The sequence below is a fragment of the Cornus florida genome, unplaced genomic scaffold (assembly GCF_030987335.1).
Source record: "Cornus florida cultivar Cherokee Brave unplaced genomic scaffold, ASM3098733v1 CherokeeBrave_3.0.0_Hap2_Chr11, whole genome shotgun sequence".
Classification (NCBI taxonomy): domain Eukaryota; kingdom Viridiplantae; phylum Streptophyta; class Magnoliopsida; order Cornales; family Cornaceae; genus Cornus; species Cornus florida.
Genome location: NW_026775581.1, coordinates 95,661,341 through 95,675,783, shown reverse-complemented (window position 1 = coordinate 95,675,783; position 14,443 = coordinate 95,661,341). Strand labels below are relative to the sequence as shown.

General features: G+C 37.0%; 2 protein-coding genes across 2 annotated transcripts; one reads left to right on the top strand and one right to left on the bottom strand.

The window, feature by feature from the left end:
• Positions 1–3,921: 3,921 nt before the first annotated feature.
• Positions 3,922–4,425, bottom strand: LOC132281596 (uncharacterized). The gene has a single exon (XM_059783290.1). The coding sequence runs from the start codon at positions 4,423–4,425 to the stop codon at positions 3,922–3,924; it is 504 nt and encodes a 167-aa protein (XP_059639273.1).
• Positions 4,426–9,714: 5,289 nt separating this feature from the next.
• Positions 9,715–11,924, top strand: LOC132283043 (flotillin-like protein 3). Its single transcript, XM_059784922.1, has 3 exons — positions 9,715–10,535; positions 10,791–11,186; positions 11,284–11,924. The coding sequence occupies exons 1-3, from the start codon at positions 9,999–10,001 to the stop codon at positions 11,824–11,826; spliced, it is 1,476 nt and encodes a 491-aa protein (XP_059640905.1). The 5' UTR covers positions 9,715–9,998; the 3' UTR covers positions 11,827–11,924.
• The last annotated feature ends 2,519 nt before the right edge of the window (positions 11,925–14,443 follow it).

The window sequence follows — 14,443 nt, the reverse complement described above, 5'->3', positions numbered from 1 at the left end:
TCACATATCAGATTCTACCTCCCAGGTTGCCTCCTCTACATCATGGTGTCGCCACAAAACTTTCACCAATGAAATGGTTTTGTTGCGTAAGACCTTCTCCTTCCAATCCAATGCTTGAATGGGTTGTTCAAGGTAGGAGGTGTCCTCCTTCAAAGGCAAGTTGTGCCAATCTACGACATGGGAGGGGTCCGGGTGATACTTTCGTAGCGTAGAGACGTGAAAAACGTCGTGCACATGAGAAAACTAAAGTGGCAAAGCCAATCGGTATGCTTCTTCACCTACCCATTGAATGATCTCAAAGGGACCAATGTACCTTGGAGCCAATTTCCCTTTTTTTCCCAAATCTGAAAATCCCTTTATGTGGCGCAACTTTGAGAAAAACGTGATCTCCCATTTCAAATTCAATGGGTCTCCTTCTCCTATCAGCGTAGCTTTTCCATCGACTTTGAGCCGTGAGTAAACGATCTCTTATAAGCTTGATCTTTTCTGTGGTTTGCTGCACCAAATCTGGTCCAACCAGAACGGATTCTTCCTTCTCAGCCCAATAAATTAGTGATCGACATGGCCTTCCGTAAAGAGCCTTGTATGGAGCCATTCCAATGCTTGCTTGGTAACTATTATTGTATGAAATTTCAGCTAGAGGTAGATGATCACTCCAGCTACCTTCAAGGTCTAAGGCACACGCCCTCAACATGTCTTCTAAAATCTGGATTACTATTTCTGATTGTCGGTCCGTTTGTGGGTGAAATGTCGTGCTAAGATCCAGCTTTGTCCCCAATGCATGTTGTAGTCCCTTCCAAAATCTTGAAGTGAAATGTGGGTCTTTATTAGATACAATTAACAATGGTATGCCGTGAAGACAAACGATTTTTTGAATATAAAGCTCACTCAAGATTTCATATGAATTGGTGGCATGAACGGGAAGAAAATGAGTTGATTTTGTAAGCCTATCCACAATAACCCAAATCGAATCATAACCATTTCGTGTTCTAGGAAATTCGGCCACAAAATCCATCGTTGCAATCTCATTTCCACTTGGGAATGGGAAGGGGATGAAGTAGTCCACCTGGCCATTGGTGTTCTACTTTGACTTTTTGACAAGTGAGGCACTTGGCTACATGGTCCGCTACATCTCTCTTCATGCCCTTCCACCAAAAATGGCGGCGTAAATCTTGATACATCTTTGTGCTCCCTGGATGGATGGTGAACTTAGAGCGATGAACTTCATTCAAGACTTCTCCTTTGATTATAGCATCATTAGGCACCACAAGTCTTTCCTTGAAACGTAGACTTCTATCCGCATAAAAAGACCATTCTGGTATATCATTCCCATTAGAAATCTGCCCTCTTATATTCTCTAATTCAGTGTCACAATGTTGTGCTTCAATAACTTGTTGAAGAAGTGAGGGTCGGGCTACCATAGCGAAAGCATAAACTGCTCTGTTTCTTTCTCCCAGGTGCAGGTTGTAATCTTCAGAACTTCCCATGCTTTCCATGCCTTAATAGAACAATTGTAGCTTGTAGCTTGACGTTTATGGCTTAAAGCAACAGCTACAACATTTGCCTTTCCCGGATGATAGTGTAGTGTGAAGTCATAATCTTCCACATATTCCATCCATCTAAGTTGATGTTGATTCAGCTCCTTTTGAGTGAACAAGTACTTTAAACTTTTGTGGTCAAGTAGACTTCAAATTTTGCACCATACAAGTAACATCTCCAAATTTTAAGTGCAAAAATGATGGCTGCCAGTTCTAAGTCATGAGTTGGATAACGTGTCTCATGTGGCTTGAGTTGGCGTGAGCCATATGCTACGACCCTTCCTTGTTGCATAAGAACGCATCCAAGGCCGTTAGAGGAAGCGTCACTATAGACAACATAGTAATCTTCATTGTTTGGAATAATAAGTACAAGTGCCGACGTCAATTTTTGTTGCAAGCTCCGGAATGCAGCTTCACATTCATCGGTCCATTCAAACTTAACACCCTTCTTAATCAAACGTGTTAAAGGAGCAGTAATTCGAGAAAAATTCTCCACAAAGCGACGATAATAGACTGCCAATCCGAGAAAACTTCGTATTTCTGGGACATTCCTAGGTCTCTCCCAGTTTAGAATAGATTCCACTTTAGATGGGTCAACGGAAATACCCGCCTCTTTAGACACCATATGGCCTAAGAATTTCACCTTAGTCATCCAAAACTCACACTTCTCTCGCTTGGCATACAATTGATGCTCTCGAAGAAGTTGTAAGGTTGTCCTCAAGTGTTGCTCGTGATGCTCTCGAGTTTTCGAGTAGATGAGAATGTCATCAATGAAAACAATTATGAACTGATCAAGATATGGCTGAAAAATGCGGTTCATTAAACCCATGAACGCAGCTGAGGCGTTGGTCAACCCAAAAGGCATGACAAGAAACTCGTAGTGGCCATAACGAGTTCGAAATGCCATCTTTGGTATGTCTTCTTCCTTTACTCGTAGCTGGTGGTAACCCGATCGGAGATCAATTTTGGAGAAGAATGTTGAGCCTTCAAGCTGATCAAATAATTCATTTATTCGTGGCAAAGGGTACTTGTTCTTTACTGTGACTCAGTTGAGTTTCCGATAGTCAATGCACAAACATAAAGAGCCGTCATGTTTTTTGGCGAAGAGCCCCGGAGCACCCCATGGTGACACACTATGCCGGATAAATCCTTTGTCCAACAACTCTTGAAGTTGTTTCTTAAGTTCACATAGCTCAGTTGGTGCCACACGATAAGGAGAGGTAGAGATTGGTGCGGTGCTAGGATACAACTCAATAGAAAAATCAACTTCCCTTTTTGGGGGTAATCCTGGCAGCTCGGCTGGAAAAACATCTTCATAGTCACACACTACCAAAGTAGGGACAACGTGTGAAAAAGAACTTGGTTTCCCACATATGGAAGTAAGAAAACCCACAAAATTACAGCTTTTCCCTGTTAATATGAACAACTTGGAGGGGGAAATAGGTGAAATGTAATGCATATCTCCTTGAAAGCAAAGAACACTCCCATCATCCACTTAAAATGTCACAGTCTTGCGATAACAATCTATAATGGCTTGATGAGAAGACAACCAATCCATTCCAAGGATAATATCAAACTCCGACATGTCAAGTAAAACCAAATCAATTTCCATGGAACAACTCGCTATCGAAAGGATACAAGATTTACAAGCTTTAGTGATCATGGTAGACTCTCCCATGGGAAAAACTAAAGGAAGAGAAAAGTCTAAAGGAATAGATTCTAACCCCAATGATGCAGCAAATGATGTAGAGATAAAAGAATAAGATGATCCCGTATCAAAAAGAATGCGAGCCCATGTATGAAAAACCATAATAATACCTTCAACCACAGCATTGCTGACTTGTCCTTCAGCTTCAGTAGGCGTGATGCAAAACACACGGCCTTGAGGCCTTGGGCTCTGGTCGAACTCCTTCCTCTTGTAAGGCAGGCGAGGCTGATTTGTAGTTGCCACAGATTTAAGACTGTGTTGTCCCGAACCTTGTTGTTGCCCTTGAGACTCATGAGATTGATTAGAAGTTCGGAACTGATTTTGATCACCTCTTGAAGCTGATGTCAAGGATGGACAATTACGTTTGAAATGTCCCCACTTACCACAATGGAAGCAGTCATTAGTACCTCGGTTGTAGTTCTTTTGTGTGCCATTTCCACTTGCAATTGGTTCACTACTGCTCCTATTATTAGAAGGTCGACGATGTTGAGTTTGCTGACCCCGATACTTCGCTTGCCTCTTTTGATTTTCATTATCTTCATATTCCACCAGTAGTGCGCTATCAACAATCTTGGTATACTCCCGTAGACCCAGGGCCACTACCTTCTCTCGTATGGAACGCCTCAATCCCCTCTCAAACCTGCTAGCTTTCATCTCCTCAGTTGCTATCAAACATTATCCGAAACGGCTCAATTCTGAGAATTTGATTTCGTATTGCGAAACTGTCATATCTCGCTGGGAGAGGTTGATGAACTCTTGTAGCTTGGACTCACGAACAACCTGCCGAAAGTATTGGGCATAAAAATGCTCCTCGAAAACTTGCCATGTCATAGTTCCCACGTTGTGCCTTGCTTTAATAATGTCCCACCAATGATCAGCCTCATCAAAAAGTAGCGAAGATGCCATGCACACCTTGAATTCTTCTGGCATACCAACCGTTTCAAATAACTTCTTGACTTTTTTGATCCATCTTTCAGCATCACACACGTCATGGCTAGTGTTCCCATGAAAATTTGGAGGATCCAGCTTTCGAAACTTTGAGAGGAATTCCATCTTTCTTTTTGCAACAGTTGGCTCCCTAGGTTGTTTGGGAACTGTAATTATTTCGGTTAGCCATTCCATAACAGTTGGGAGTCCTCGGAGTGCAAGCAACACCCTGTCAAGTCCTTCTTCATTCATGAGCGAAGAGCTAGAGGGCTTAGTGACTGGCTTTGGCGTTCTTAGCTATCAAATACAACTTAAGTAACTAGTTAGTTAAACAAAATGGTGTACACATATTTATAGAACAAACATATGTGCAAGCATCAAAATATTCAATTAATCAAGTTGCAATTTCGTTTAGCAAACAAGCACATATATGGCAAAGTAAGGTTCATGTGTCATCTAACAAATTCAAATGCAATTTAATTTACATTGCACAACATGTTGTCACAAAATGTCAATTACCCCTTAGCAACTACAGCCTAAGCTCTGATACCAAAAATTGTCACACCCCAAAACCATAGGGTGTGATAATAAGGTTAAAACAAAAAAATAATGGAACAACAATTTTCAACTTAAGAAAAATTTGCGCAGCGGTTACTCAAAAAAACATAGAAAATTCAATTATTATCGAATTGAAGCAAACTAAATTTTTTTAGAAACTAGACTTAGATTACAATGTGACCGAGTCATTCCTGGATGCTAGAAAAACACCAAGGAAAACAGTTTTTGGAAGGAAGAAAACTCTCACAGCTTGTACTGAATTGGAATCAAGTGCAAAACTTTGGCCTGTTTAGTCTTTTAGAGAGCCAATAAAATTTTGGGGCCTTAACCTTTAGAAACTAGACACTTGAAATAATAAAACTGAAAATTTTCATAATTTATTGATTTCGGGAAGGCCGTCAAATTCTTTTCTCAAATTCAGTTTCCAAACTGTGACCAGAAACCAAACAGCAGATGATATAAGATTTTTTAAAAAAAATATCCACCAATTGAAAAATTATAAAAATTTTATGAGAGACTTTATACACAAAGGGGAACATATGGTAAAAATTTCACAGCGTTTGAAGCAATACAACCTTTGATTAAAATTCGTTTCCAAGAAAGTACTAGAGGAAATTTAAAACAGATTTTTTTTTTTTTCTTTAAATAAAACCCTCTAACAGAAAATTCAGAGCTTACCCCCATGAACAACTTATATAATACATAGGCATAACAAAGATCTAAAGAGGCTAAGAATATATACATTGCATAAAGTCATCCATAGAAAGATAATTCCAGTACAAATTTGTACACCTAAAATAAAGAGTCACAGCTTTGATGCCCAATCACTAAGTACATATGCTACCATTAGCGGGCTATACACAAAACATCTAGATACAGTACCCAGTCCTAAAGAACACATAGCAGAGAGCATGTTGTCATCTTCACTCTAGCACAGCAACCACGACCTTAACATGGTTTCATAAGGCATCAAACATGAACAAAATAGTACTTCAGGCTAATATTTTACACAAAAACACCAAGCACAAGATGCTCCACAAAAGGATCCCATCTATTGGAACTCAAGCTCGGGTCTAGCATTGCCGTCCTGAACACCAAGACCTGAAAAATAAAAAGGGTGAGACAATGCCCAATAGGAAAACTTTTAACAAATGCCTCCATGAGGTTTTAGGTACATGATCTGATTTACATGAGAATTTGTTGGCCAAGTTTCTACCAAGACCAATTATAAAATGATGGAATTTAAAAAAAAACAGTAGCTAAAAGAAAATCCTAGTTCCAAAGCCATTTGAGAGTTAAAATGAGTTAGTAAAGAGCTAGTCTTCATTTGGGCCTTTTGTCAAACAACTTTACTTCAATTAGAGTGATCCCAACTATCTCTCCCCCTTTGACTAGTAGGGATTCAACTCCGAATACCCATCTAGGGTCTACCGCTGCGGGTTTATGGTCTTTCACCAACGGGTAGCTCATACCCAATTGCTCACCCCTTTCGCCCGGGACATAACCCTCCTAGTCCCAAAGCTAAGTAATAGAATAATTCAACCCAAACAATTTAAGACAACTCAATTACAACATTCCATAATCTAAGCAGAATTATTTTGGCGTAAAATTGATAATATACATTAGTCTATCAACATGCTAAGTTCTGATTGGAAAACATTTACCCGTGTAGAGTTCTGAAATAAAATCATAAGCAATACTTGTATGCAACCAAAACTCCTATCATGACCAAGCATATGTACAATATCTTAGCTAAAATCAAGCATTTGACTTCAAGAAAATCATGTACTTGTAACAAGAAAAACTATAATTTCATGGAACATTAAATTGGGAAACAAAACTTTAAAAAAATAACTCTCAAGGCTGCAAGAGTTAAAGAGAATCCCTACCCAATTGAAGGTAACAACTGGAGGTGGTGAGATTAGATGGTGTGTGGGTAAAATGCCTACATTTTCAGCCTTAATCCGAACCCTTCTTCTTCTTCTTCTTCACTTTCTGTTCTTCTTTCTCTCTGTAAAACAACCCGCGGCTGAAAGTTTTCTTTTTGGTTTGGCATGCAACAACTATGAGGGAACTAATTACAAGTGTAGTGCTAAATAATTAAACGTGTGTCCAAGTTTTGCATATGAATGACACTTAGCTCTGAATCCTCTACATGATGCCACATGCAAACCCACTAAACCACATTCTATTAATATCTCAATACTCCCTCATTTCCAAAAGTAATCACTCAATGGCCCTACCCATTTTATTTATTTCTTTATTTTTATTATTATTTGTTAACAACTAAATTCATCCCATGAGTAAAATATAAAAATTAAATGAAACCTATGACTATAAATTAAATACTAGATCAAAAAAATTTTATACTAGACAATTAAGAAATTATAAATTGTCATGTACAACCGATGCATTTAAATAAATTCCAAGCAATTAGAGATGTACTAATATTGAAATGCAACACATGAAATAGGTAGAAAGAAATTTAATCAAAAATCATGTAATTCTGGTCCTAGACATAGGGAAGACTTAATTAAATTTAAGGTTGTCACACAATCTCTCAATTATAAAAAACAAAAACTCAAAAAATCTCACAAACAAACTTGGCTCTAAACAGGGACGACCCCATACCATTAAGTGAGGGGGGCAAGAATTGATATTTTTTAATAATTTCAGGAGGGACAATAGTAATATTTTAGGGGTATATAACTGAAAAGAAACAATTTAGTAAGGCATATTTGTAATATATACTTAGGTTCGTCTTGCTCTAAAAGTTGCAAAGAAAATTATATGTAAAAGCAGTAGAAAACCCTAAGTGAGAAAAACATGTTTATATAGAATTTTTTAAGACCTAATTTTTTTAACACTTAGAAAATAAGTTTAATTCATGCATAAAAGTCTCCCCAAAATCTGATAAAAAAAAAAAATAATAAATAAAAAAACCCAATTAAAATATAATTGCAATTATCATATTGGTTCAAGGGAAACACAACCGGTCCAGTTTATGTGCAACGAGTTCCATATGAGCAGACTGGGATGCTACCACCAGCTTGGCTAGGCACATTGCCTGATTCCAAAAACTCCGTCGCTTCTTAATTAGTAATTATTAATTTTTTTTTTTTGTTTTTTTTTGGTGTTCGGTCGAGTTCGATTTTGTTTTGCTTATGCTTCAATATCATGTAGGGCACATACGATGGTTTTGATCCTATGAACTCAATAATGGTTTATGAACACTATAACTCTATTTTCTTTTAATTGACATCAATGTTTTGATCCAAAATTTATTTGAATTTATTTCCCTCTTCAGGATTACAAAAATTTGGATTCCGAAGAGACTATATTTGGGAATGTACAGTAATTTTTTTTTTTTTTTTGTTGTCAAGATTAAATTGTTTTTTGAAATCTAAACTATATGGTTTTAGTTTTTAATAGAACCATGGAAAAAATATACAATTCAGAATTGATAAAGCAGTATCAACTTAAATTGGAACTAGACCGTTTTCAACCGTTCTTAAAAAGTTGGAACTGAAACCCAAATCGTTGAGAGATAAAAGCAGACTGAAAGACAGTTGGATTCAGTTCTGAACTACAATCCTTCTCTCTTTTTTCTATTTTTTTATATTATACTGTGAGAATGATCTTCACTACTACTTCAGCTCCTTTCTTCTTTCCTTCACATGTTGGTATGGGTGCTTTTAGACCCGTCAATGAGCGGATCCTGATCCAGATTCGATTCGAATCCAAATCTGATTAGTCGGATATGGATTGAACAAAAAATTTAATAATCTGATTACGATCTGAATCCGATAATCCGTTAGCTTAACAAATCGGATATGGATTATGCTGATTCGATTCGTTAATAATCCGATCCGATCCGATTAAAATTATATATAAAAATAGAGATGGCAACGGGGGCGGGTTTGGGCGGGTGTACCCTTCCTCGCCTCCGCAACTGTTTAAAAACTCTGTCCCCGTGCCCGCCCAAAACCGCAAAAACAAGAGTACTTTCCACCCCATCCCTGTAACCTTTTAACATTTTTACTTCCGCGGGTACCCCACCCCACCCTGTTTAAGACCATAATTTATTTATTGTTAAAATAGATTTGTTTTTTTTTTTTTTTTTTTTATATTGTTAAATAGGGTACTTAATATATATATTGAGAAATATATATACTAATGAAATAAGGGTATTTAAGTAATTTGCCTATCTAAATGGGGCGGGGTGACCTCCCCCTGCCCCCGCACTAAACCCACGCAGGTTTTTATTACATCAAACCATTCCCGTCTAAATAAGCTAAACTATCTCCCAAAACTGTCAAAAATGGGACGGGGCGTGGCGGGTCAAATTGCCATCTATATATATAAATAATTATAATAATTATTTATCAATAATTATATATATATATCAATAATTCTATTAAAATTGTATTAGAGGTAACCCAAAAATCCAAAAAAAAAAAAAAATCATAATGTTATATATATACAATAGTATGATATTCTTATTCACATGCTAATAAATTTATATATATTAATTATTTATCATTATATTCATTTTATTGCATAGTTATATTATATAACATTTTGTATATAAGCAATTCTCGCTTCATCTAATTTTATAAATATATATATGTTAGTAAATATGATTTTAATCCGAATTCGAATCTGATTAGATTTGAGTGCAAACTAAATAAGATATGGATCGGAATATTCAATTCGAGAACTCGTTAGTGATCCGAATTCGATAATCCGTTTACTTAACAAATCGGATATGAATTTGATCAATCCGATCCGAATCTAATCCATTGACGGGCTTCTTGTAAAAGTGAAATTTTCGGTATCCTTTATTGGTTCCATTTGGTTTTAGTGTACTTCGAATTAGAATCGAAAACTAAGTATTGAGGATGCAAGAGACAGACGCTCAATACAACCCTGCTGCCGATGATTTGCTACAACAGTAGGCACTTTCCAAAAAAATCCCACAAAGATGATGATTTCGGGCCTTCCACGTACACCGATAAAAAAAAAAATCAAGAAAAAAAGAAACAAAGCCAATCAATCACATTGGCCTTTCTGCAAACACTAAAACTGCATACAAGAATGGACTTATCCAAACACGTTTAAAACAATATTAGTCGTGATTGCTCTCCAAACACTGTACGTTTCTCCCTCTACCTCACGCACAAGAACACACAGTTTCTCTCTCTCTCTCTCCCACGCACACATACACACACAGTTTTAGTTTATCTCTCTAGATCTAGATCCACATCATGTACCGCACAGCTGCTCCGTCTGAGCTCCTTGCCATCACTGGAGCTTTCATCACAGATCCAGACATCAGGCTTGCTAAGAAGCAGTGGATATGGCCTGGCCAGAAGTGCATCAAGGTCGACCTAACTCCGGTGAACTACACGTTCGAATTGCAAGCCATGAGCGTCGAGAAGCTTCGGTTCGTCCTCCCGGCGGTCTTCACCATCGGCCCCAAAGTGGAGGATGATGAGAGCATGCTCAAGTATGCCAGGCTCATGTCACCCCATGACAAGCACTCCAACCATGTCACAGAGCTCGTCCTGGGTGTGATCGAGGGCGAGACTCGTGTCCTCGCCGCCTCCATGACCATGGAAGAGATCTTCCGCGGTTCCGAATCATTCAAGCAACAGGTTTTCGATAAAGTTCAGCCTGAACTCGAACAGTTTGGCCTTCGCATCTATAACGCCAATGTCAAACAACTTGTGGACGTCCCAGGCCAAGAGTACTTCTCCTATCTAGGCCAAAAAACCCAGATGGAGGCAGCTAATCAAGCCAAGGCCAGTATATATATATTCTGTTTTTGTTAGGGTTACTTAATTTATGTTGATGTAGTATATTGATTATTTATGTTCTTTGATTTAATTATGGTTTTATTGGAGTTTCTAAACTTATTGATGATGATCTATTACAAAATAAGATGATAATTATGTGTTTTAGTTTTATCTTTGAAGTGAATATCTAGCTTTGCATCAAACAGAACATTATGCACATTATGTTTTTAATATCAATATCATTGTTGGAATTGTCTATAGATTGATGCAGAGGAGGCGAAGAAGAAGGGTGAGATTGGTGTGAAGGAACGACTAGGGCTGACAGCACAGAATGTGGCTAAGATTGACTCTGAGACGAAGATTATATCGACCCAGAGGGAAGGAGAGGGTAAGAAGGAGGAAGTCAGGGTGAGGAGTGATGTGCAGATATTTCAGAACCAAAAGGAGGCTGATGTGGTTGAGGCCAATGCCAAGTTGGCGGCGATGAAGGCAGATTGGGGTCAGAATGCGCAGTTGGCAAAGGTGGAGGCGGACAAGGCAGTGGCTTTAAGGGAGGCTGAGTTGCAGAAAGAGTTGGAGCAGAAGAATGCTTTGACTCGGACCGAGAGACTCAAGGCTGAGTTGCTGAGTAAGGCCACTGTGGACTATGACATTCAGGTATCTTATATATGCAACCCTTATCAATATATACACACATATATATAGAGAGAGACCTTAATTTATGTGTTGCTCAATATGTAATATTAATATATAGGTGCAAGGAGCAAATTCAGAGCTGTACAAGAAACAGAAAGAGGCAGAAGCAGTTTTCTACGAGCAGCAGAAGCAAGCTGAAGCACAGAAAGCAAATGCAGATGCCATGTTCTATGCAAAGCAGAAGGCTGCAGACGGTGAACTCTATACAAAGCAGAAGGAAGCTGAAGGAATCACTGCAATAGCAAAAGGTCAAGGCGTTTACTTGAGTACCCTTCTCAAAGAACTCAACGGAAACTATGAAGCAATCAGAGATTATATGATGATCAATGCGAATATGTTCCAAGAAATTGCCAAGATTAATGCTGAAGGCGTGCGTGGACTGCAGCTCAAGATTAGCATTTGGTCCGGGGCCAATGGCAACAACGAGTTGTTCCAGACAGTTCAAGAGCAGACTGCGATTCTACCACCGGCACTGGGGATGACAACGGGGGCGGGTTTGGGCGGGTGTACCCTCCCCCGCCTCCGCAACCGTTTAAAAATCCCGCCCTCATCCCCATCCAAAACTGCAAAAAGGGGAGAATTTTCTACCCTATTTTCGTAACCGTTTAACATTTTACCCCAACGGGTACTCACCCCGCCCATTTAAGACCACAATTTATTTATTGTTGAAATAGATTTGCTCTTTTTTTTTTTTTTTTTTTTTCCTCATCTTCAATTCTTCACCACCATTGCAACTTTCCTTTTAACAAATTCATTTATTACTTTAATATTGTTATATGGGGGTAATTAATATATAGTGATAAATATATATACTAATGAAATAAGGGTATTTATATAATTTGTATATCTAAAAGGGGCGGTGCGGGGCGACCTCCCCCGCCCCCGCACTAAACCCGCGCAGATTTTTATTACATCAAACCATTCCCGCCCAAATAAGCAAAACGGTCCCTCAAAATCGTCTAAAACGAGACGGGGCAGATAACCACGAGGTGAGTCAAATTGCCATCCCTAACCAACACATTTCGTGATTCCAAAAACTCCACCTCTTCTTGATTACTAATTGTTGTCGTTGTTTTTACTTTCTTTGCCTTTTTTTTTTTAGAGCTTTAATATAATGTAGAGCACATATGAAGGTTAATTTTGATCATATGAACTCAATGATGATATATGAACACTATAATTAGACGTGATGAACAATGTTTTGTGCAAAAAATTATTTGAATTTATTTTCCTCTGTTTTCTCACAAACAAATTGAGGGTTACAGAAATTTGGATTCATATAGAAATTCAAATTTGTTAATTTTCTGAAGAGACTATATATATTGGGGATTATACAGTAAAAAAATGTTTTGTCAAGATTAATTTGTTTTTTGAAATCTAAATTAAAAGTTTATAGTTTTTAATGGAACCAGGGAAAAAAGAATTCAGAATTGGTACAGAGTATTATCGACCTAACATGTTGGGGGTATGCATCCATAAACTGCTACTTGAGAAACCAGCAAACAAAATTTAGTTTAGGCTTGAATGCTTGATTGATTATGATTTCTTGAATATTTATTTAATAATGGAATTTCTAAGAATCAAATACTTTTATCTTTTTACATTCATATTTTCAGCAAGTTTTATTTATTTTATTTATTGATGGTTTCTGTACAATTATATATTTTGGTGCAATATGATATTTTTTGTTTATGAAATTACTCGTGTCTGTTCAGGGCTCAATTGTCTTTTGGATTCTGCATTGTTCTTCTTCTTCCTCAATTATTTCTCATCCTTGATGCTTAGGCAAGTCTATATTTTATATCTTATTCAGATAAAAGTGTCTTTAGAAGCTTTTTCAAGTGTAAATATCCATGATATGTGATTATGAAAACCTTGCGAGGGTTGTTACATTCAGAGACCATAAAGAAAAAGTGTTATTTTTGAAAGTATCCATGGAGGTTATTATGATCTAAGAAGCACAGAAACTTTTACGAAGGCAACGTGTTAGACACCGACACTTCATGAACACTCTTGGACATGTGTCCGATACTTCATGACTGTGTTCATAATTTAAAAATAATTTAAATTTTTCAAACACTTTGTCAACACATCTTGAACAATTGGTCACTACATTTCAGACACTTGACCAACACGCACATCATGTTTTTTTCACTTACCCGTGATGTTACTGCGAGTTCTTTTAATTCTAAGGAGACGAAGGCTTTAAAACTGAAGGATGACAAAAATACAAGACTCGGAAGAACAGGTAAAATGGCGTGTTTGATCTTAGTTTAAAGAAGGCCTCGTCAGTGTTTGGCTTGGTTTTGATTTTGTTATTGTGGAAGTGTGAAGTATAGGTACATGTCAACACTTTTGTGACTTCGAAGTTTCTATTGTGTAATTTTATTTTATTTATTTAATAATTATTATTATTAATAATATTATTATTATTATTTATAATCAAAATGTTTGGGATTTTAACCTACTAATTCACGAAATCGTGCGAGGCAATTCATATGAATCGGATAAGATTCGAATTATATCTGCGATCGTGACCCAAATAAATTAGTCACACCTATTTTATTGTGTAGAGTTGAGTATGTAAAGAACCATACTAACAGCCTAAGATTTGGGATAGTAGACTTAACATGACCTCTCATTAACAATGAGCAACTTGCTTATACACTTGCACAGTTGCACTCTTTGGCAGTGGTATCAACGGAACAAACCTTTTGTGTATCCTTGCGATTTTGTAAGTTACAGTTTTTATGGTGTTGGCTATTATGAAAAGTAGCTGTTTAGAAATTTTTACTATGGCGGTGGTTGCTTTCTCAAGCAGTAGTAAAATGAATCAAAAATAGACAAAATGGGTAATAAGAAAGATTTGAGACTTTTGAGTGACTATATATATATATATATATATTATATTGACATAAAAGAAGTAGATGAGAGTCTCAATCCGGAATATAAACCATAAAAGAAAATGCCTATTAAAATAATCACACGTGAGAGTCGGTCAAGAATTAATCAATGAAATTTAAACAAAATTAAAATATATATATATATATATATATATATTATCATTTGGTTCTTCACATAAGGAGCTTTTTGTCACTTTCTTCCTCCTGATTACTTTTTCACTTGTCACGGTGTGACCGTGCGAATACATTTTATTTTATTTATTATTTTTTTTTTTATGGTAAAACAAATACACATATATTTTTTTTGCTTACGTC

Bases quoted from the DNA above. Each gene is read 5' to 3' on its own strand.
- LOC132281596 (XM_059783290.1), bottom strand. From the start codon at position 4,425: ATGAATGAAGAAGGACTTGACAGGGTGTTGCTTGCACTCCGAGGACTC.
- LOC132283043 (XM_059784922.1), top strand. From the start codon at position 9,999: ATGTACCGCACAGCTGCTCCGTCTGAGCTCCTTGCCATCACTGGAGCT. The intron at 10,536-10,790 runs GCCAGTATATAT...AATTGTCTATAG, and splicing joins AGGCAGCTAATCAAGCCAAG to ATTGATGCAGAGGAGGCGAA. The intron at 11,187-11,283 runs GTATCTTATATA...ATTAATATATAG, and splicing joins CTGTGGACTATGACATTCAG to GTGCAAGGAGCAAATTCAGA.